Below are 24,584 nucleotides of genomic sequence, written 5' to 3'. Positions count from 1 at the left end.
TGGGGAATAACCCTAAAAGTAAATCCATTTTAATTTTAAACAAAATTGGCAAGCCAATGTCATCCTTGCCAGAAAAGGGATGTCTGACCTGGCTTATTGACTCTGGTGAAGCCTGTTTCCAATATCAGGCTCATTTCTTTGACACCTGTTAGAAGATGACACCTGCAGGGCTTTTCTTCTCTCTTTGGCCCTTGACTTGGGTAAATTTGAGTTTTGACTGATGGAGCAGCCGCAAGAAGGCAGGCAGTGAGAGTAAGCCTATCTGCCATAACTACATGGTTGAAAGCTCCCTGTGAAATTGGATTAGCACCTAAATGTTGTGTGACAGAGCTTTATGTTCTAGGTTTTGTACATGTTCTCAAGGAAAAAGGAAAAAAAAAAATCAGTCCTCAGAGTCTGTATCACTTGGGGACAATTATAGTATTGCCAGATTAATTACAAGTTTCTACAATGCTCTCCTCTGATTCTGCCATTAGAACACAGCAGAAATCAGAGTCTGTTTTGACCTTTATTGAGAGCCTCCTGTTAAAGTGACTTTCACAACAGAACTCAATTTGTCACATTTTATTTGTACTTTAATTTTATTATTAACAGATTAATGAAGCTGGTAATGGGTTTCCCGATGCTCCCTTTGGAAATGTGAACTGTGTCCCTTCCTTACATCAATCTGCTGTCAGCAGATGAAGTGCCTTTGCAAAATGCTATTAACTGTTACCAGAAGCAATTAGTCAAAATAGCAAGTCAGCTTCAAAAGGAGAGATTCCAGATTCTCTCAGTGTGTTAGGAAAAGCGCATTAGTAGGATTTAATCTCTCCAGCAGACACAAGCTTTAGGCCCTGCAGTAGGTGTCTGGGTTAATGACACATAGAAATGTGAATGTATCAGACTTTAATTTGTTTCAAGGAGCAATGTTAGGTTAAAAAAAACAAAGAAAAAAAAAATCACTTTCCGATGTCATTAACAGCAATCCCCATAGTGCCAGAAATGCCCATGCTCTGTTGTAAGATCCTGTCTTTGTGCCAGCCTTAAAAATCCATGAGCGAAATCCTGGCCTTCCCAAAGGCAGTAGGAGACTGCTTGTGACAATGCTGAGGCCAGGCTTTGTCTTTTTTGTCTTAATTTTCTGACCCAAACGAATATTTGAAAAGTACTTCACGTCACCTTCCAGAGCATCAAATTCCAACCCCTTCTCTGACAGCTCTCTTTTTTATGCTGTGCCAGGAAGCCACAAGAAAATGGCTAGTGAGACACGGGCAACATCCAGCTCCACTTCCCCCCTGGGAAGTGATGGTTTGGCATCATCATTAAAGCTCTGACAGCTTTACTGTCTGGTCAGTATTCCACAAGGGGGTAAACCCTGCACATGGCGGCGGGGGGATGGAATGAGGTGATTGTTAAAGTCCCTTCCAACCCAAGGCATCGTATGATTTGATGGGCCTGACAAAATTGCGTTACTGGGCACATACAGAACACAAGGTATGCTCAGAAAATGGTTCCTAGTAGGAGGAGGAAAGACCCTGAACCCTTCTGAGGGACAAGGTAGCACCGGGTAAAAAGCCAGTAGTCCCAAGCTCCCTCACCTCTGCCCCAGATGAACCATCAGGGAGGAATCTGGGGGAGGTGAAGCATCTGGTTTTATGTCCTACATGCTTGGCAATGTTTAAAGCATGTGCTGTGGTATTCCCACTGCTTTCCAGATTGGACATACCAACAGTTGCCCTCCTCCTCTTTCAAATGCTGGAAAACTATGTTATCCATCACTATTTCCAGTGCATTTCTAAGTACATGTGTATTGCATACATGGGTCCAATTAAAGGGGGAAGGTCACAAAAACAACAGAAATTCCACTGATACTGAAAACAAAAAAATATATTATCCCTTTGTCCTCAGGAATGGGCAATGAGGTTCCTGTTTCTATGCAGAAGGTTAATATTTTACATGTCATTTGGCCCTTGTTCCTTCAAACCCAGTCCCACCTGCCTTGGGTGGTTGCAGTGGCCCTGGTGGCTGCCTGAGCTGTATCAAGGGGCAAACTCTGGGCTCGGTTCACATGCCTCTCACTACCCTGCCATATGCTGATACGCCCACATTGGGGTTTTTTTGGAGGCAAAGAACAACTTGGCACCAGACCTTGAGGACATTTTTCCTCAAAGAAAACATAAACAGCTGAACCCCACCCAGAGACTTGGACAAACTACAGTCTGGATAAAAACCACCACCCTTTATTTTGCCAAGACCTCATTGATTAAGAATATGCAGATCTAATGATTTTGCTGAGTGTTTGCAGAGTGTATTCCTGCTGGGTATTATTGCCTCCACTGCCTTCAAGGGAGTATTCACAGTGCATAAGGTTAAAAGGGTTTTTTCCCCCCTCCATGTGCAGAAGGATACAAGAGTTAGAAGTCTAGGACTGAAAAAAAAGCCTGGCACAATCTACTCTAAGATGTAAGAGCGGCACATCCTATCTTCCTTTGATATGAACTTAATGACAGCAAAAGACTGTCCTCAGTCAGCTCTTTCCAATGACTGGAGGAAGAGCTTCTGGAAAAAACACAATGCATTGCTCAAACACTTCCATAAAAATGGCCTTCTGACTATCCAAACACATTGTCTGTCGTCTTAGATCAAGCATGACTCTTACACTTAAACATAAGGATTAATAGGCATCCATTAAAAGGAGAGTAAAAAATTCTAATTTAAAAAAAGCTCAGAAGCTTAAAAGACTAATTATTTGTGTAATCTTCAAGATCAAACGTTGCTGAAAAAAAGACTTTTACTCCTTTTATCAGATAAAACCTGTGTGCAAGATTGCAGGGGGAGAAGAGACTATTAAGATAATCTAGTTTGACCTCATGACCTCAGTTTTGGCATTTCACTGGCACAGGACCCTTTCAGTTGTTCATGTAGCTATATGGAAAACTGAATTAAACCACAAAGGATGCAGCAGACTACATAAACTTGAAAAAACAGACCACAGGTGTTCATGTTCCTTTAATTTTTGTGTTTGTAGGCAAGGCTCAGTGCTTAAAAGAATAGTCCCAAGTCCTCTGCTGATGCAGTTGGTGCAGGTCTTGCTGAAGCTCATGGATGTAATTTTCCATCAGATGAGGATTTAGCCTGAGGAGTTCCCAACTGCAAGGGAGAACTAAATAAGTACAAAAGTGCAAATGCCTAGAAAGGGCAATTTGCAGAAGTCTTTGGGTAAGCTACATTCCCAGTCTCTCTCCTTTTTTTTTTTTTTTTGTCTTTCTACTTTTTATGAAAAGTGCTTAGGACTGTGATCACTGGGCCAGTTTTCAGCAGGACAGGAGGGAGAAGCTGGGACACATTTCTTTGTGTGTGTCTTTTCTAATCTGTTCGAGCTGTCTGATGTCTTCATATCTAATACACTCAGGACCTTTGATCTGAGTTGGAGGATGTCTCGAGGAGTGATGATTCACAAGAAAACAGGATATCCACAGGGGAGCCAGTTGCCCAGTCCAGCAGAATTATCAGCATTAGCTGTGTGAGCTCTTGCTCTGAAACACTGTAAATAAGAAAAGCGCCACAGATCATTATAGGTATGGGAATAAACAAAGAGAGAAACACAATTTAAACCTCTAAGTGTCAAAAATGGTTTCTAAACCACCCACTTGATTTTTTGGTGGAGCAAAACTGTCTGGTGTCCAGATGAAAACATGACTTCTGTTTTGCAAAGAGGCACTGTTTCAACATTTGCTTCTGTTCTGGCACCTAGACTGTTTTTGCAAACCAGGGACACACCTAAAGCTGGGTAAAACAGGTCTGAAATACAAGAGCTGCCTTCCTGTGCCCAAACAGCCCAACAGCCTGGTTACAATACCATGCTCTCCCTGGCTTGCTCTGTCTTTTATCTTTCCCTCTTCTCTCCTGGCCTCATTTCTGCCAGCAAGTGCCTGCAGCTGGCCTGGCCAGAGGACAGGAGCTTGGAGCAGCCTCCTGGGAAGGACATGTAACTAATGGGCCTGCCCTTTCCCCCAGGGACCTGAGGGACGTCACCCCCCTTGCTGTGTAGTTCCTGGCTGATGAGGAGGGAGCTGGTGCTGCACTGGAGGATGGCGACTGCATCTTCCCTGGCACCTCTTGGTGGCAGAGACTGCCACCACTGCGGTGCTGGTAGCTGAGCGTCAAAGAAATAGGCAGCACCATCTCCTCCTCTTCATGTTCCTGTGTTCAGGATGAAGCCCTTGTGACTGGGCTGTACAAAGGGTATGATCACTCTCAACGTAAGAGTTCCTGAAGTATAGTACCTTGTTAGATCCTGTGAAGGACAGGTGGGTGCAAGAAGTGCAGCCGCTCAGGCTGGGAGATATTTGAGCATTAGCAGAATCAGGGGATGTAGTAATTTTCTGTTCAAACAGAACTCTGGCTTCTTGTCAAAATTCCTTCTGATTAGTCAAAAAATATCTGTCAAAAGATGCCTTTTAATCCTTCATTTTGACTTGATTTGCCTTGATGATAAGGGATGGGAAGGGTTAAGTCTCAAGATGATGGCTTTCCACTCAAGTGCTTCAGGTCCTGTTCACAGAATCACGTTTGAGTTGGAAGGGACCTTTTAAAGGTCATCTATTCCAGCCTCCCTGCAATGAAGACAAACTCCTTTTTCACAATGTGCACGAGGCCTAGCACTGAGCAAAATCCCTCCTGGTGCCCTTTGTCCTTGTGCTCCTGGGAGTGCCTTCCACAGGCACTCCATGAAAAGCTCCTCATGAAAGAGGGGCTGCAATGGGGATGAGTCCTGTGCCAACAAGCGGGCTCTGAACTCACTTCTGTACCTGGATCTGGAGCAGGAAGATGAAAGGGCCGTGGCAAATGGTTCTCAGTGGTCAGTGGTTTTAATGGAGAGCTTATTATTCATTATACAAGATGGAACCGTCACCTGAGTCACATGCTCTCTTTCTCAGAAGGAGGAATCCAACCTTAAGGTATTTAGGTACCAACGCCAAAACACCTTAGACCTCAATGGCCTGCAAATGGAACTTCTGAAGCCCAAGGGGATATTCCAACTGCCTAAATTCAACAAAAAGAGGAAATGCTGGGGGCATTTGACTTTACAAACAGCCTTCAGTTGGCCCATTTCCAGCACAAATGCCTCATGAATGGTAATGGATTTCAAATACACTAAAGAGCGAAGCCACAAAACCAAACAAGCCTTAACATTTGACCTTATTGGGGAAAACAAGCCTACAATTACCAAAGAAAACTAAGCATGCCTAGCTAATTGACTCATCTTAGAACTCTAAGTTTTGTTTCCATGACTGAACCATAGGAATGTAAAGCCTTGCCATCTTTCAGCTAGCATGATTTCCTTAGATCTCATGGAATATCTGAAAATCACCAGTCACCTCCTAACATTCTGAGTAGTCTGTTCAGTATAAAGGGGAGAAATGTACAGACAAACATAGATGGCAACAACACTTTTTCTTTTTTTTTTTTTTTTTTTTTTTTTTTTTTTTTTGACGTAACATTCCTGGAACAAAACATGAACATCAAATCAATGAATTACAGGCTGTTACACCCTTTTTGCTGTATGCTCATCCACCCACGGACATTCCATATAAAATTACCTAACAATCAATTTGAAGCACTTTAAAGTAGCTTTTTTTTGTCTTAAGTCAGCAACAGAATCAGCAGTCCAGTGTCTAGACCTAAGACAGGGGTCTTATCCTCTAAGATATAAGCCAGAAATGGTGTTAAGCCTTCAGTGTTTTAGGAATCATTTTAAAAGACCATCTGAGACTCCCTACAGGGAACAGAAATTTCCCCTAAGACATGGGTAGACAATTCTAGCCATGTTTTTTTAGTCATTCTTAATGTAACAATCACAATTAATGACTGGCCAGAAGTCATCTAAGACGGGTGTCACTTCCTGCTCGCATGAAAAACCAGGAAAGCAAGGAAAGGATTCCCTGCTATGACATGGTCATCTGGTCTCAGAGGATCTTTCCAAAGCAACTCAAGCAGTGGCCCATCAGATAAGTCAGCAGAAGGGATCTTGAGTGAGCACTCTCACTTGTGGATTGTTTGGTTTCCATGGCTCTTGGCAAGTCACTCATGCTAAAACTGAGGATTTTTTATTTTGTTTTGATGAAACTGTCCCAATGTTAAGCACATGTTTGAAAGGCAGTTTACAAGTTTAAACTGCAGTGTTTATGAAAGCTTAGTGAGGATTATCTTGCAAAAAAATAGGGACTTCTGGGTAAGTTATATAGTGACAAATTAATTTTATATTCTGTTTAAAAACATGTCAGTAAACTCAAGGCAAGACAAATCTGTTAAGCAACCATACAGAATGTTTAGCTAAGTGTAAAGCTTGATATGTCTGTTTCATGGTACATCTCTGGCTTTGAGGTGGGCCATATTGTGTTCAGCCTATGTAGGTTGTCCGAGATGAAATGCATGTGATGGGCAGTTGAATTTGTATGTAAAACACCGCTGTCAGACTTTCTGGCAGGGGACTGGCTGATATGGACCAACTGTGGGCTGCCCTAGCCTCAGGGCATAATTTACAGCAACCTAAAGCTCAGCAAATTACTTGAGAAAGAAAGGGACAAAGGTGTGTACAGCAGCAGTAACCAAAGCAGGGCAGAGCATCCCTGCCCCTACAAAGTTTGCTTTATTTCAGCTGTGGTCCAGGAGTTGGGAGTTGCATCTGGGGATGTAATGCTACAGGTCAAGAGATCTGAGGCCATGTCTGTCCCTGGTTTAGTGCTTGACCTAAGAAGTTACAGGTAGGCCATGCTGTAGCTTATTAAAGCCCCAACAGGAAACACAGACATTTAACAGAGTTCATGTTCCAAACCCATTGTTATTTTAGGGACATGCTGCCTCCAAAATCAGGTACCCACACCACCAGCAAACATCATGACTTGCAGTGAGAAACCAAGTAAGGTCTAAGTTGAAGAGCTACAGGCCACTGGTCATTCTTCTTCTAGTGAGGGCTTTTGGCAGATCACAGGGAAGCATCCACACGGATCCCACGGAAGCTGACTGTGCCATGTCTGTACTCTAGCTGTATTTGTATCCAGCCTTTAGCTGGCACTTGCTTGCACCCTTCTGATGGAAATAGGTTGAGAGAAGATGCCAGAGTGTGCCTGGGTACACTGAGGAGCAACACTTGTTCTGGCCTTTTAATGTTTAAACAGCTGCGCTGGATTTTCCAAAGGGTGTCTGACAGAGTCCTTAAAAACCGATCCCTGAGTAAACAGCCCAGTGTTATTTACTCCAATTCAGCTGTGATAATTCACACCATCTGAAGAGCAGCCTAATCCTGCACTGGCAGGTCTCTGAGATGTTTGCTACTGCTTTAAACAGAAGGATCCTTGTGTCAAGGGGAATGTGATTTCCCCATCACCGATAACTCTGGACAAGACAATAAAAGCTACAACACAATTTAAATCAAAAGGGATTAATTCAGAATGAAAATGTAATTGCTAACACAGTAGTGCTTGTGCTCATCCAGGACACCTGTGTGTGCTGACATATTTATAGATGTTGATTACAGGCATTAACAGAGGAGAGGTACAGAGTTTATTCTTCTCTCAGGTCTGGTCACACTCCTAGTTTTTTCTTCTTGTTGCGCAAGCTGTAGAGGCAACTCAAGGAATATCCATTTGGAAACATCCTAGAGGGAAGGGAAACAGTGTAATATTCAGGACCACAGTCTTCTAGAAAACTGTGATTTCCTCCAACCTTGATGTGAACATTAGATATATCTGCAACTACCTGCTAATAGTAGAGTTCTTGCTTCAAATGCGGCTTATCTGCTTTGCCTGGGTAAGTGATGATTCAGTATTTGCCCTCAAATCTCTTGACCTGCAGCTTTACATCCCCAGAAGCAACTCCCATCTTCTGGGCCTTACAGATGAATCACTGCCCACTCCCTTTGTCCTTTCTCTCTCTCTACTGTCCTGATGTGAACTTACCAAATGACACGTCTTAACATTCCTCTTTATGACATAGCTGTTGTCATGTCATTCTTACTCTTCAAGATATGCTTCCATCTCTTGCCCTTGATGTCTTCAAAACACCTAGGATAGAAAAGACAGATGTAGATCATCCAATTCACCAGGCTGAATTTTCTGTTAAATTGGAGACTTCCTGGAATTAATCCTGAGCAGAATACAAGTGCATCACAAATTGCTCGACAAGTAAGTATTTAAGATGTGTATACAGTGAATCTCTGGAGTTTAGTAAAATCAGGACTTAGGGGCATGTGCAACGGCAATTCCTTACCCACTGCTGCCTTATAAATCTCAGGGAAATGGTAAGAAGTTGTGATGGCATTCAAAATTTTGGAGATAGTTTTACTTTGCTGTAAAGCTATTTGATTCTGTCATCTTTTTTTGGTCATGCTTTAGACAAATATGCTCAAATTAATTATCATAGTTCTAGTTTGCTGGTAGGTGTCCATTTCAAAGGAGCTAAAAGAAATGCAAAATTTCTTGAGTTCATTAACTGCAAACCGTCACCTGATTCTACTAGAAAAAGCTTCAGGCTCTCAAAGCACATGTAACACAGCAATGTTCTGGTTCTAGCTTTGGCTGGTTGAGTTAATTTCACATAGGTATAAATGACGATGGTACAAGACACGTTGACACCACTACTACACTTATAAAAAGAACATACAAATGCACAGTGACACTTCACACAGGGGCTGCACGTAAGACACAAATTTGAAGTCCGGCATAGCGGGGAGCCGAGGGCCCTCAGCAAGGCTCTGCACATTCATGTCGGAGACAGAAGTAATTTCCCCTTTCTAGTGTGTGTGTTTCTAATTGCTAGATTAGTACAATTGCCTGATAATCACGAGTAATAGAAATGGCTTTCTGGTACTGAAGTGCTCTTTCTGGAAGTTAATAAAGCTCATTCAACATCGCCTACAGTTTTACAACACACTGTAATGGAATAATGTAATGAGTACAATGTAAGTACTGTACAAAAGCCAGTGTAAAGTTAAAAATGGATCTAGGATAGTACTGCTTTGGAATGTGAGCAGTGCAAGGTAGGAATTACTTCCTTGAGATGGATACAGGAGTTAATCTGTGAACAATGCAGCCCAGCTCACATTCAAGTTCATTCCCTCATTCCTTTTTTTTTTTTTGCCACATTTGCTTCCCATACTTTTCTTCCACTTCCAGTTGTTTAATATGTGCTCATCCTTGTTAATTCCATAAAGGTGATCACGCTTTTAATTTACACCTTCCCATTTCCTACTGGAATTTGGCTATTAAAGGTGTTATAAAAACTTCCGTAACAATGTGATAAAAGAACACAGCAGGAAACCAACTCTTCTTAAAAATTACAGCATGAACCCCAAGTCAAATTGAAACTTCTAGGAATGTGTAGCCTTGTAACTTGTCAGACATGTTTCCTGCCATAGTTGGAATGCCTCAACAATTCAGTGATAATTTTACATTGTTTTCACTACGTGCAAACAGAGGAGTGTTAAATTCTGTTATTCCGGGATCCATCCATGTTTTGTATGCCCAGCATGAATAAGACAAAGTTGCATTTAGGGAGAAAATGGCTTTGTTTACCGGTGAATGAAGATCTCCTGAAATGCAGTCTCGTAAGAGGTTGATGGTAATCAGTAATGCCAAATCCTCATTACAGCAGCGGCATTTTCACCAACTGTATGGCGGATTTTGCAATTAACACACAAAGAATTACTCCTTTGTTGTGTAACAACACTTTAATGTCAGTAAAAAGTGGTTTTATAGTTCAAGATTACAAGTAAAAAAATAATTAATCTTAACCCTTTTGTCATTTTTCTTCAGGCAAGCCTTCAAATTTTATTTAGGAAAAAACCACGAGGTGGATGGATACTCGCTCTACGGAAAGCTGAGGGACTCCCTCCCCACTCTGCAATGGCTGGATGTTTTGAAATGGAAGATTTTACTCCAAGTAAAGCCTGATGAGTTACTTTCTCTTCCATGGCAGGTGAAACTACAGGGGCTTTTACCACCACCAGATCCTTTCAAGCTGAACCAGCTGGAAGGACACTGAAAGGAACGAGTCAAGCACCTCTCTAGCTACGGGGCTGCATCAAGAAGGCACAACATAAGCAATGGTAAAGTCAGTAAACAAAATTTTACTGTAATATTTTGTAACACAGATACTGTATTTCTCTTTGAAGTGTAAAGCTACCGTCTTACACAAGAAAGATGGACAGACCCTTTTCCAAGACTAATATGGATACAATAAATATGGAGTTTTACATACTAGATCTGTACACAGAAACTTTGTCCCACAGCCATAAAAATTTACATTTAACAGTGCAACATATAATTTAATCTTTTATTTATCTGACATAGGATGTTTACTTACTAAACACAAGCAACTACCAGGTTTTAATATACATATTTTATATATATATATTTTATATATATATATTCAACAATCTGTACAGGTTTCTAAACATAAAACTCCAAAAAGGCACAATCGTCTATACAACATGTACAAAAATGGCTGGAGCTGACAAGAAACAACAATTATTGGTCAAGAGTTCATGATTGCACGAAGATTAGTAATGGGTTTGTGTCAGAAAAATGTGCTTTAAGGAAAGGAAGGTTTGCAAAGAAACCTGCAAGTGTTATAAAAAAAACCCAAAAAACCCTAAAAATAAAAACACAATGAAAAACAAAAACTAGGTTGCTATTACAAGTCTATCCTCATCGTCACTGCTGCCATCGCTAAACTGCACCGTGTTTTGCCGCTGGGGTGGGGCGGCTGGCCTGGGTACCTGTCTGTCGGGGGTGACAGTTCGGTGGACTGGGGACTTGGTTAACGTGTTGGGATTCACCTTGGAGCGGGGCTCTGCCGGGGCAGCCCTCTTCACCTGGAGGGCAGGGAGGTCACGCTTTGGCTTGCTGGGGTTCACGAGGTCAGTCTTTTCAGGACTGGCTTTCCCGGGACCACTGGGGTTGGTCAGCGGGGTGGGCTCGGGATGGCTCTTCCCGCCGTACCGCTGGCCGCCAGCCACCGCCTGAGGAGAAGCATCCCGGCCGACCTGGCCGACCTCGGCCGCGGGGAAGCCGACAGGAGCTGGCTCCAGCTGGACCTCGCCGGCTTTGGAGCCTGTGGTGGGTGCCTCGGAGGCTCCGTGCCCGTCGGCGCTGGCGGGACTGACCGAGGGGATGAGGGTCGGCAGGGCGATGTTCAGGATCTGCAGGCCAGGAAGGTGTCCCTGCGGGCTGGGATTGCCCTGCGGGGCCGCGCCAGCCGTCAGCACCTGGAGGCCCACGGCGTTGAGGGTAATTCCCGGAGGGCGCATCTGCGGGGCGATGTTGGTGTTTGCCAGGCCCAGGATGTTCACGGTCTCCATGCCCAGTGGTGGCAGGGGCTGCAGGCTGGGCGTGCCGAGCCCCTGAATGCCCGGCACGCTCACCTGGCCGATGGGAATGCACGGCACCACGCTGTTCACCTCGGCGACTCCCACGGGATTCGCGGTGGTGCCGGCGGCCGTGCCGCCTGCCTCGCCAAGGGCGCTGGTAGTTCTGTGAATCACGCTCACGGCTGGGATAGTGAGCTGTACTGGCCCCGCCTGGATGGGAACAAAGGTGGAGTAGGTGGCCAGGCCGGCAGGGACCACCTGGATGCCCCCGACCGGCACCATGCCGTAGGGAGCCTTGGCTTGCCGCTGCGAGTGCAGGGGCAGGTGGCTGAAGAGGTGAGTCTGGGGAGCTGTTGGCTCGGCTGCCGGCTTCTCCTCCGGGATCTCGGTGTAGGGTGACGGCGCCGTTGTCGGCATGCTGCGGTCTGCCGGTGAGGACTGGGAGCTGATGGAGGGCGTGCTCTGGGAGAGAACAACACAGTCATGTTAAAGTGGCAGCCACCGCTATCATTCTGTGACATGAAAACACAAGGGAGCTGGGAGTGCTTCCCATGCCCCCTTTTAAGAAAAAACAACAACAAAATGGTTCATAGTATATAGTGCTCAGCTTAAACAATGGACTGATTTCCCTCCTTTCTTTTTCCACCTCCTTCCTCACCCACTAATTGCATTTTCCTCCCCTAATTACTCTTGCTTAATTTCTCTCAAACACTAGTGCTCAAAAACGTTGCTGAATATCTTTTGCACGTGCGTTTTAAGTGGCGAGAAGGCTTTGCAGAACTGTTTCATGTGGAAATCACCCCAGGCAAGAAGGTTAAATAAGCATAAGATGGCATTTTTGATGCACCGGGTTCCTCTCATGAAGGCATTACAGCCTCTGGCAGGCAGAGGCAGCATCACTGCATATTTGTCATAGGTGCTTCTAATGTGGCAGACGGGGTATGAAGTGACAAGAGATGGCTGACAACTACAGCTCCTGCAGAGGTGGAGGTGACGGCGGGATACTGGAGTGAGATGGGGGACCCACATCCCATTGCTGCCTCAGCTCACTGTGATTTATTTGGTGCACACACCTGGATTGATAACGCTACTTCTATCCTCCCTTTTGTTTTCCTGCCGCCTGTTACTGACGAAGGCTTGCAACTCCTTTCCTAGAACCTCCTGAAATGAGTAGCGTGAAAGTGCAATTGCAATCTCATGGTTATCTTTTCGTTTTAGGCACATTCATCACACTCACTCACATTGGTATAACCTTACTTAGTTTTTACAAAAATTCTCTAGAGCAGGCAAAAAACCCCAAAACTAGACAGAAATGCTTTTGAAATCTGCTGGTAGAAAATGTTATTTGCAAAGGGAGAATATGGTTAACTGGCTATGCAATGCCGACCTGTCTAAATGAGAAGATGGGTGTGAAAAAGAATCCAACATATTTCTCAGAACTAACACCTCACAAGAGATCCTGATAAACTGACACGGATGCTTTCGAAGGAAAGTACAACAGCCTTCCTGAGCTGTGTTGCCTCCTTTTCTCAACTGCAAGAACTGGGATCAACAGCCATTCACAACAGGAACAGACTGTAGATTAACCACTGGAAACACAAGGCTGATACTTCGTTTGGTCTGAGAAAGGGAAAGAAAATCTGGAAAGGAATTACTTCTTTGTATTACTTATATGCCTTCTCTTTTTTTTAAAAATATTAATGTAGACAATTATTAGAGCGATATAATTGAACACCGTTTAACATTTTTAATTGCATGAATATTTAGTTGAGGCTTCAGTGGCTCTATTTAATGAGGGAGTAAACTCGGTTAAATGTCCTTCTGGTATCCATTGGCAACAATGGAACCTAAACTGCAAACACTAGGATCCTACCCATTTTATGGCAGGCATGTACAGTAATCAGAGACCACTTCGTTTTATTCTGTCACACTGCAAACTTGCTCCAATTTACATTTGCCACAGGTACTCACAGATCCTACAAGCAGGGATGAACCTGTGTCAAACAATACAATGCAGCAATCATTTTTACTGTTTCTCCATGTCAATAGTCTGCTATATTAAACTGTGTAAAAAAAAAAAATCCAGCAGTGTAAATTTTCAAAGAAAAATCCAAGCCACTAAGTACTTAAAACAGATGAAATTTTTACTTTTTTATGCTTTTGAAAATTTTCTGCTAATTTTTTCTCAGTTACTGCACACAGTTAGGTTTAGGCTCGGACTAAATAAATTTTTTTCCAACCTAAATGACTATATGGTTCTATGCAATGTTTCTATATATTACATTCATTATGGAGAAGGCAGTTCTTTGATTACCCCTTTAATTAAACTGCAGCTCATTTTTCCAAGCGTTACTCTGAAAAGCTCGAATGCCTTCATGGTCTGTAGCAAGAATTCAAAACTTCCAAAAGGTATCTTTAGGGTCAGTCTAGTAAGTGACTTGTAGTGTCCCCATCATAGTCCACTAAAGCCACTGCTGAATTGAAAAAGGCTCAGCACCTGTCACTTCCCTCTGTGATTTCATGGGCACAGTTTTAAAAAAAAAACAGTTGCCAAAATTACTGAACGCTCCCACAGACCTGCACACAGAACTGACCTCATCTTCCTGCACACTGCTTTCAAAAGCTGTGTCTCTAACACATGCATGGGTAAAATTCATCCTTTTCTGATTAAAATCTTTCAGCTTGGAGAAAAGCTGAGAGCACTGGGAACTCAGGTCTTGGTCCTGTGTTCAGCTCTCCTTTTCTTATTGTGCAAGGGCAATCTCCTAGTTTCGTTGAACATCTGATGCTCTTTTGAATTCTACTATTAAGCATGTTTGGAGGACAAATAAACAAATGCACCTTTTTTATAGCAATAAGACAAAAAACTTTGGGACTAGATTAATTTCCCTTAGGAATTACCAATGATTGCATCATCATATTTCAGAGTGAAATGACTGAATTCTATCACCTTCCCCTGAAAACTTCCTAACCACCACCATATGTTCATTCCACATATTTCCTTCTGATTTGCAATACAATCTACCAGCTCCAAACATCAGCTGAAATGACCATATTACCATTAAACCTTTCAGGAAGAATACAGTCAAATTAAAGAATTCGAAAAGCAATGCTCCTAAAACATCCTTGTGTCTAGAGTCTTACTTATTTGTGCTTGGATTAATTTTAACTCTCCTGAAAGACTCATCACCAAGAATTCTAAGAATGAGGGGAAAGGCAAACATTTTGACCTTTGAAAAATCTCCAAAAAGACCTTTTTAGAAGGAGGACTTAAAATCTCACTCTCTCCCTGGTTTTAGACACTCCTACCTTTGTAAGAGCTGCAGTTGATACTAAGGAGCGGCCCAAGGCTGTGTCTGGATCGGGGTAATCCACAGACATCTGGCGACCTGGAGATGCAGGAGCGATGTCCGTCAGTGCTGCACTGGCACCGCAGGGACCCACTCCTCTCTCCTGGGCTTTGTGCTCATGTGCTTCCTGATGAGTGGACTCTGCTGGCGACCTGGAGGTCCGGCAGACCGACTGCACTGTGCTAAGGACAGTCATCTTGGTCAGCAGCGCTTTGGGGAGACCATCCATCGAGTCCGTGTGAGCCCCAGTGAAGCAGTCTGGAAGCCTGATGTCATCGTCGGTGCTGGTGGCATCCTGCAGGCCATGGCGAGAGGGGTGGTGCTGGGGGCTGGCCGTCACCGAGGGTGTTGTGGATAGCACTGACTCAGCCTGGCTGTCTTCATCATCGTCCTCATTGTCATTTTCATCTTCATCGCCACCATCAGACTCCTCCACGTCATATCCTGACCGGTCATAGCCAAATCTTTGCTTCTCACCTGCAAAAGTGGAAGTAGTAGTTAAGACAATGAAGGCCCTGGACTGACTGGGAAGGAAGTAGGAGAGAACAACTAAAAACACCAAAAAAACACATGACACATGTATTTTCCACTCACACTCCACGGCACCAAAGCAGCAGGGAAGACTTAAATTTTTGTTTTTATTTTCCAGCTTACTTTTTAAAATATACAGCTACAGCTAATATAATCTTTCATCTTCTGCTTCTGTGTTGTTTTCAACCTTCTGGATTTGGCCATTTTCCTTCATACCACTTGTAACCATTTGCTCAAAGTCACCTTTCACTCTTCTGCTTGGGGAGCAGGGAGCAGATTCCCGGTTCATTAGGCTCCCAGTGCCGACACGGGGGGTTGGTCTGCCAACTTTAGCAGTGGGATACTCTCTAGAGCTGGTTCTGACGCGTAAGTGGGTGTCCTCGTACCTAATATGAATCATGGCTACAAAGGTTTTTAAAGGATGCAAACAGAAAGCCTGGAGGCTGTTAGTCAAGAATCTGTCTCGTTAACAGGCAAAAGAGACCAAAATTAGATCTTACTAGATTTCTTCACTTCACTAATGTTTTGAAAGGTTTATTAAAAAATTACCCAAGATGTCCTAGGAACCAGTAAAGCATCAGTCATATCAAAACTTACCTATGAATCTTTGTTTGCATAAAGAAGCCCTCCTGACTTCAAGTCTTAAAGCCAAACCTCTGTCTACGGGTAAATTTCTCTACAAAATACAGTTCTACTGCAGCTGTTCACCTTCTTTTGTATCTAACTTGGAAAGAAAGAGTTGTCTTTAGTAAAGCGACAGAAGATCCCATCTGCTCTGTCTGATTCCAAGCCAGACTGTTTGGGATCATATTTTATAAAAGACAAAATGCTTTGAATACATAAATATTTTGTGTTTCATTATATTTGATCACAAAGGTCTGTCTCTTGAGCTGTCCAAAAAACCGTATCAGCATAAAATTCATTTGACTCTGTAAAACCAAAGATGTCTGATTAGACAAAATCTGAGAGATGCTTTTCTCGGGATATCTACACAGCAACTTACCATCAAAATGATCAATCACAATTCTGAAAAAAACCCTTATAAGAATTTGAATATACTGCCTATACTTTAGGCTGCTAAGTTACCCAAACCAAAACAAACATTTTGAACTCCAGATAAAATAAATAGGTTTAATTGAGCTACCTTTCAGTAAGTTACCCACCATTATAAGCCTTTATGGTTTCAAATGAGCAATGTAATTAGGAACTAATAGCTTCTTTGAAAAAATCCATCTGTAATGACTTTCCCCCTCCTTGCCTACACAATAATTTGTATACTAGCTGAATATGGAAACTAGTTTTCCTACACTTGCTACAGCAAATGTGAACATATCAGACATGTTATTAAAAATAGCCCAAATCCTCCAGGTCATTGGAATGATCCTAACAAAAATATTTATCAGAATTTTAAATAGTCTTAATTTATAATTCTCATCCACAGACAAAGCTGTTCAAAATAGAAAATACATTTCAGTGGAAAAATTAATTCATTAACTTCCATTCCAAAATTATAGTAAGTACAATTGTTAAAGATATTATTAACAATAAGATGTGGACTGACTAAATGATTTTGGAATTTTTTTTCTCTATAATTCTGTCATTTCTATTTTTCATATAAACAGTATTTTTTCATTTCACATTTCAAATCATATGTTTGATTTCTGAATGGAAACAACTACTTCTGCCTTCAGTACCAATGACAGGCTAGGAGGGTCCCAGCGCCCTGAGCTGGAAGACCATGGCTGTGAGAACGATGAACTCCCAGTTGTCTCTGAAGCTGTGTGGGAACTGCTGCTCCAGCTGGATGCCTAAAGTCTAAGGGGCCTGATGGGATTCATCTGAAAATACTCATCGAGCTGCTGATGCCATTGCAAGGCCTCTCGATGATTTTTGAGTGGTTTTGGAGAGGTCCTAGCTGACTGGGAGCTGGTAAATGTTGTCCCAGTTTTCAAGAAGGGCAGGAAAGAGGACCCCAGAAACTACAGACCAGTCAGTCTCATTTCTGCCTGGTAAAGTTACGGAGAGGATTATCCTGGAAGGTATTGAAAAACATTTGGAAGACAACACAGTCATCGGTCACAGCCAGCACGGCTTCATGAGGGGAAAGTCCTGCTTATCAAACAAGATTTCCTTGTATGACAAGTTAACCCATGCAGCTGACCAAGGGAAGCCAGCTGATGGGACCTTTCTGAATTTCAGTAAACCTTTGGATACTGTCTCTCACAGGTTCCTCCTGGACAAACACCCATCGTGTGATGGGTGAACAAATGGCTCACGGGTCGGGCACAAAGGGTTACAGTCAATGGGGTGACATCAGACTGGGGATCTGTCACCAGGGGGGTTCCACAGGGCTCCATCCTCAGCCCTGTGCTCTTCAACATCTTCATAAATGACTTGGATGCAGGACTGGAAGGGTCACTGAGCAAATGATACAGATACAAAAATGATACAAAACTGGGAGGAGCTGTTGACGCAGTTGAAGGCAGAGAGGCCCTTGCTGAGAGACTTTGACAAATCAGAGATGGGCAATAACCAACAGGAAATATCAATGAGGGAAAGTGCTGGATTCTGCGCCTGAGATGGGACAGCCCTGGGTAGATGGACAGACTGGGGAATGAGAGGTTGGAAAGCAGCCCCATGGAAAGGGACCTGGGGGTCCTGGTCAGTGGCAAGTTGATCAGAGTCAGCAGTGCCCTGGCAGCCAGGAGGGTCCTGGGGGCATCAGGCACAGCATGGCCAGGAGGGCAAGGCAGGGGATTGTCCCCTCTGCTCTGCACTGGGGCAGCCTGACCTTGAGTGCTGGGGGCAATTTTGGGTGATACAATATAAAAAGATGTCAAGCTGTTAGAAAGCATCCAAAGAAGGATAGCAAAGATGGTGAAGGGCCTTGAGGGGAAGCCTTACAAGGAGATACTGAGGTCACTTGGTTTGTTCAGCCTGGAGAAGAGGAGACTGAGGAGAGACTTCATTGCAGTTACATGTTCCTCGTGAGGGGAAGAAGGGGAGCAGATGCTCATCTCTTCCCTGTGGTGATAGTGACAGGACCCAAGGAAATGGCCTGAAGCCATGTCAGGGGATGTTTAGGTTATATTAGAAAGAGGTTCTTCACCCAGAGGGTGTTTGGGAACTGGAACAGGCTCCCCAGAGAAGTGGTCACGGCACCAAACCTGAAAGAGCTCAAGAAGCATTTGGACAGTGCTCTCAGACACAAGGTGTGACTCTTGGGGATGGTGCTGTGTAGCGCTAAGAGTTGCTACTTTAATGATTCTTGTGGACCACTTCAACTCAGAATATTCTGTGATTCCCTCAATACACCTGTAATAGATACTGAAGACTTCTTCATATGTCACATCTAAAGGGGGACCTACAGGTTTCCTGCAACTCTTTAAATAATGCAGTCTGGACTCCCTCTTAAATTCAGTCTCTGTACCAGTGTCACATAACTATTCTCTATGACATTCTACTGATTCTTGTCTTTTTTCCCCCTCTCTCCACATGAATAACATTTTTTATGAAAGGTGATGTCAATCATGAATGACTGTTTCTACTGGCAGGAGGAAATACTGGAAGTGATTAGACTGACTTGTCGCATTTGCAAAGCAAGGAAAACATATGTGCAAACACTGATTGAGAAGAAACTATCTTCTTTCAAATCAACATTTAAAAATGCTACCGGATTTACCAGCACATGCTGCTTATACAGGAATTTTCTGCATACATCCCAGCTTTCTAGAACAAAGCCATGGAAAGAGAAAGGGAAACTGTGTGGAACACAGATTCCTTACATGCAGGACTCCATGGGATATCATTTCCCTCTATTGTTTCTCTGTGTACCTCCACCCTTTGTGCATTTGCCAGCTTCTATTTGAGTCTGGTTACCTGGAGCCAGAGCCTGCAGTGTAGGCGAGGTGACAGCGATGAATGTGGTTCCCTTACTCCCACACCACTTTGCAATATCAGATGAGAAAAAATAAGATTCCTGACTTGCTTTTCTGGCAATGCACAAAGGAATGCTTTGCTCTGGCCTTTATACTTGTTTGCTGAAACAAAAAAGCCCAAGCTTTTACAATCAGTATTCCCACTAAGCATCACTGTGGAATTACAAGAGGACCCAATGCTGGAGTTTTAAGCAGCAGAAGACCCAGGCAGGGTCTCCTTTGAAGGAGGCATTGGGCTGAGGCTGTGACCACTCCTCGTGGTGGAAGATTCTTTTCCAAGCAGTGTCTTTTTAACTTAGCAGTATTGACACCAATCCATCCTGGTAACTGTATGCTGCCTACTAAAGTTCCCTAGCAGTTTTAATTGGGGAAAAATTAATTCTTCGCTTCCTATCTTGAACTATGCACAATTATAACCACATGCTTATGTAGCTGATATATATATAAATATATAAATATATAAATACATATAACTAGAACTGACTCAATTTCCAGAGGGAACAAAATTACTTCTGTGTTTAACTTTGTATGAGGTTGTAAAATGGTGTACGGTATTTTCAAATGAAGAATGTATCAAAAATTTAAAGGCTCCCAACATAGGGAGAACTGGCTTTTGGCACGAAAGTTCACAGTTTCTTTTTTAAAAAAGAAAACAGGAAAAAAGTTTCACACTTTTAAGTGAAGGTTTATGAAAGCTACTTCTCTTTCAAATTTGTAACTCAGCTCTCACCATTTTAACAGACAAACTGTTCAAGATAACCTCAATTTTTTACAAAGAGTCTTTTAGGAAGAGTAGGTGATGCCTTTCATCCTCTGTCAACTGCTACAATCTTTTCTTTTAAATCCTTAGAAAGACTCTTTCCTGGACTTCACAGGAGTAAGTGAATTTTACAAACCCGAACTCTGCAGAAATTAGGAACAGCTGGAAATAAAGGCTTAATAGAAACATGGAAAAAACTTTTGATTGGGGATTTTGTTCACATGCCAGCTACAATTATTTTGAAGAAAACTGATTTTTTTATCCTATGTATTGAAGCGTATACAAACCATAGGCAATAGTAACTTAGTCCTTCATTTATTTTGCTGTCGGTCCTCAGTTGGTCAGATCTGTACTGTGTTTATGGTGTTGGTATTGAGCTCGTTGGACAAGGCTCTGATATAGTGACATTTTATCCCAAAGCAGAAAAGAAAAAACTCCAAGCTCTTTAGCACAATAGCATTAGATGGAATTATCATCATCCTAATATGTCCATTTGTGAAGTGCCTGGGGCTGGTAAGCCCACATACTGCTATTTCCAGCTGGAATGCTATGAATTAGGCAACTGAAATATGTCTCCTTATATACTTTCAAGTTTTTAATTTTATTTGAAGTTTTTCCCCATAGGAATCCTTACTGTACATGGTTTTAACAACAGCCATCTAATTATGATTATACTGCAAATTACTAAAACAAAGGTTCTTCAGAACCTGAATGTACAGCTTTTAGTTTTAATTGCAGTATCATTGCCACACGACCTGACTTACGATCTGCTACAGATTCAGCAATTTTTGTACCAAATCCAATGATGAAGTTCAAAAGCTAACAACTTAGTCATATTTAGTTATAGATTAATCATATTTAAGTAGATTGTCACATAAGGAGCAAAATGTTCATTTTCATTCTTTCAAGGCAGGAAGGCAAGAATGGTTTGAAAATAGAAGTCTGGACTGTTCAGTTTTACAGATTCCTAAGGAAATGTGCAGTTATGTAGATAAATATATGACTGCCATTAGCACTACTTATGCAGATTTATTAAGTATCTATTCACTATCTTTTAGCATCTAAATCTAAATTTATTACATTTATTGGCTTTTAGCACCTGAGTCATACAAAGCAGCGTTTATTGTCTCAAGTTCTAGAAGTATCTTCAGTTATGGATTGGCATTTACATAAAAGCATTTAAAAATAAAGCATCTGTTCTATATTCTATATATTCTCCATCAAACTCAAGAAAAAATGTAGACTATGACAAGAAAAGCAGAAGTACTTTTCAGCATGTCATTATATGATCATAAATCAGAAGTGAGGTCTGTATGTCATCAATTAATTCCATTCTTCTAAACAATTACAACTTAGATTTGCTTTTGACTTGTTGTATTAGACTTGCAATAGATCTTTCCACAATCATTCACACAAATTTAAAGAGGGGTAAACAAGATACTGTTAAACAATGCCAGCACCTGTACCCACCCCTCCTGTCCTCCTGTCATTCTAAGCCTGTTCATAGGCTTCAGTTATCTGATTTCAGTCCTGCTTCAGCCACTGTCCACTGATCATCACCCTCTAAAAGGACTCACAGTGACATCTACTGGGTTGAATTCAGACCAGGGCTCCTCAGAAACGAGAAGAAGAAAACATGTGGGCTTTTGACTTTCATTCCTAACACCATAGAAAGTAATGAAGTGAAACTATACCAAAAAGTAAGAGCAACTTCTGCTTAAAGAGATTATTTACACCTAAATCTTCTTAAGTAACACATATATTGTAAATCAAACCTAGCACTAGGTAGTCTGATGTCAGGCTGTGGGTGTAGGGTTTCAGTATGCCTAATGCACATCTAGTTGAAGAATAGATACTAATATTAACAAAAAAAAAATTAAAAAATAATTATTGCAAACTACACAGAACCAGCCTTCCATTCTCTTTGTAAAAGGAGTATATTATTGTAAGGATTTTCTTTTATTTTCACTTCTTAAATGCAGATTCAGCTGCATTCAGTGAAAACACAGACTGAGTCTCGATTAAGCTAATTGAATCGAAGAGCTATGGAAACTCACTTAAAATCTACTGTAAGTAACATATAGCTAATTAACTTACAACTGTGGTAATAATAGTGCAGAAAATAAAGTATCTTTTTAATGTGTGTGTACAGATATCTATAAGTACATATCTGAAACGTACAATTAAGTATTTTTACTGGTAAAATAATGTATTTTGGGATATAATTTCTGCACAGAAACCCCTTAAATATTCTGCCCATCTACTGATTTCATTATTAAGGAATTCTCTTGTGCAAGTTTACTCAGAAATACCATCCCATTCATACATTAGCTTATTACAAGTTTAAAGTTTTTAACTGTTTTAATTTGAACACAAATTATTGTTATTTTTAAGACTGGAAGAAAAATGTTGCATGAGCAGGGCCAAAGAGGATATCCCCAGTTGCAGTCTGTCACACTAAACAGTTCACCTCCCCTGACAATTTAATTCAGATATTAACATTCCTCACATTGTAACCCTGTATTTTGGTGACAAGAACATTCCACAGAGCAGAAGATGAAAGATAAATGGATGAGGGAATAGTTTTGAATACCAAAACCCAGGCCAGAAAGTATTTACTAATACCCAAATGATGACAAGCCCAAATACAAAGAATGTTATGTTAAAAGCTCTGATCACATACAGTCTCAGACAGCTAGAAAGCAACTTTCTTTTTTCCCCAAGACACCACAGCACAACAAAATTTCAGCTTCTCAGATTACTGAAGAAACAGACTCTGTGTGTGTGTGTGTGTGTGTGTGTGTGTGTGTGTGTCTGCCTGTGCTCAGGATTGTGCACAAGTTTGCACTCCTGGTTCGGTTTGCATCCATTTTATCTGTACTGCTGTCAGTCACAGCTGGCTTCTTGTATTAATCAAAAAAATTGTATATTCATAAATAAAAGTCGGTGGCTTTCTTAAATTTCTGGGTAAATTCTCTAATTCAAAGTGGAGTTCTAGTGGAAGACATACAGCTTAGTTATTTTAAGCAAAAGTGCAGACATTTCTATTACCATAAGAAAAATCAGTATTCCAAATGTTCAGATAATGAATTAGGTGGAGCCAGACAGACAGACAGACAGACATTCTACAGGTCAGGAAACAGGCCAATTTTACACAGTCTTCAGGAAGGATTTTTTTTTTTCTGAGGTCATAATTATTTCTTATCAGATTTTCTGCACCTTCCTCTACTGCTTCTCATGTTGCCTTCCAGCTGAGGAAAGTGATGGGAGTAGACAGACCACTCTCTAAGAGACAGAACATTTTTAACAACCAAACCCCAAAAATGTAAGCATTTGAAGACATTATTTTTCAAATCATCTGAAGGATATGTGGCACAACTGTGCCAGCAATGCATGCCAGAGGGAGGAGGGGTGGAAGGGCCAAAGGTGTAACACCACAAGTGCAGCTCAATACCCACGGCCCATCACACTCTCCTTTGTGGGTGACGTGCTGCTGCCAGGGCTGTCCCTGGAGCCCAGACCTGGCACGAGGGGTGCTGACCCCAGTGTGAGCTCTGCCGCTCTGCCCTGGGGAAAGGGTAGCCAAAAAGGTAGTTGAAGCTGATTCAAACGCTGCCTAAAATTAGCATGTTCAGGATTTCGGAGAGGGCAACTCAACCACACTTAAAAAAACTTGTATGCGTATACATCACACTTTTCTTCCCTTCATGATTCTGCCTTAAAAAATAGGCTGACAAGACAGATTCTGAAATATCATTAGAACAACCTTCATGGCTGGCCAGATGAGCAGACAGATGAAATCACATTTTTGAAGTGTAGGGTTGTTCACGGAAATTCTGTGGGTAATTGTAAATGCCCCGTGCTCTGCAGCAGCTGGAGAGACCAGACTGGTTTGGCTGCAGCAAATGCACCTTTATCAGGGGTTTAATTATCCTGATTCCTGGTTAGGTCTCTAGTGCTGAACTTTGTGCTGCACTGCTGGTTTTGCTATGGGTACCTAAGCCAGATCCTTTGGAAGAGGCAGGGTTTTATCACCAAGCATTTTTTTTGGTTTGGGGTTCCAGTTAAAGAAAGAAGTGCTACATCCTCTATTTTGGGGGGAAAAAATAGGCATTGTAGCCATAAAATTAAATTCCATGAAGAATTTCAAGAATTATGTAGCAAATCCTGCAGAATGTCTGTGCTATTTTTTCCAAAATAGAGTATTTCATTTATTAAGTGATTACTGTGCTGAGCAAAGAACATATTTCAGGGAATATATAGTATATTTATACTGTGGTCAAACATGCCTGTACATGATAGGTAAAAAGGGAAAGCCTCTCTCTTTCTTGATCAAATAGTCTTGAAGTCAAAGGAAAGCATTCTTTCAACAAATGTTTGAAGTGGCTTCCTTCAGCCCCATGTTACTGAAAATTCAGTTAACATTTGAAACATTTCCCATTGCATTATAACCACAAATGCAACTTTTAACGCATGAAACTGGGAATATCAATTTATCAATCAAAGAAATGTTTTCAGTCCCTAGTAAATGGAAATATCTCTTCACCTGTAGTTTATGAAACTCCCAAAAATGTCAAATGCTACAGAACACTGCTTTAAAAAGTGACCATTTTTCTGTCATGTGAAGATTGAAAATACTAATAAAAATTGCT

At 41.8% G+C, this 24,584-nt stretch overlaps 1 protein-coding gene across 9 annotated transcripts in view; it reads right to left on the bottom strand.

Moving 5' to 3' along the window:
- Positions 1-2,985: 2,985 nt before the first annotated feature.
- The window catches only part of HIVEP1 (HIVEP zinc finger 1), a 128,862-nt gene continuing 107,263 nt past the window's right edge, over positions 2,986-24,584 (bottom strand). For 8 of the 9 annotated variants that reach the window (XM_040058898.2, XM_040058906.2, XM_040058915.2 and 5 more), the window contains 2 exons: positions 14,663-15,180; positions 9,804-11,815 (listed from right to left, as the gene is read on the bottom strand). In XM_040058898.2, coding sequence (XP_039914832.1) covers positions 10,667-11,815; positions 14,663-15,180 — 1,667 coding nt within the window. In that variant the 3' untranslated portion in view covers positions 9,804-10,666. Of the gene's footprint in view, positions 3,527-7,943; positions 8,049-9,803; positions 11,816-14,662; positions 15,181-24,584 lie in introns of those variants that run through there. The other variant, XR_009207712.1, reaches the window with a different exon arrangement.

Source organism: Hirundo rustica, chromosome 1, assembly GCF_015227805.2.
Source record: "Hirundo rustica isolate bHirRus1 chromosome 1, bHirRus1.pri.v3, whole genome shotgun sequence".
Taxonomy (NCBI): Eukaryota; Metazoa; Chordata; class Aves; order Passeriformes; family Hirundinidae; genus Hirundo; species Hirundo rustica.
This window is presented reverse-complemented; position numbering and strand designations above follow the sequence as displayed.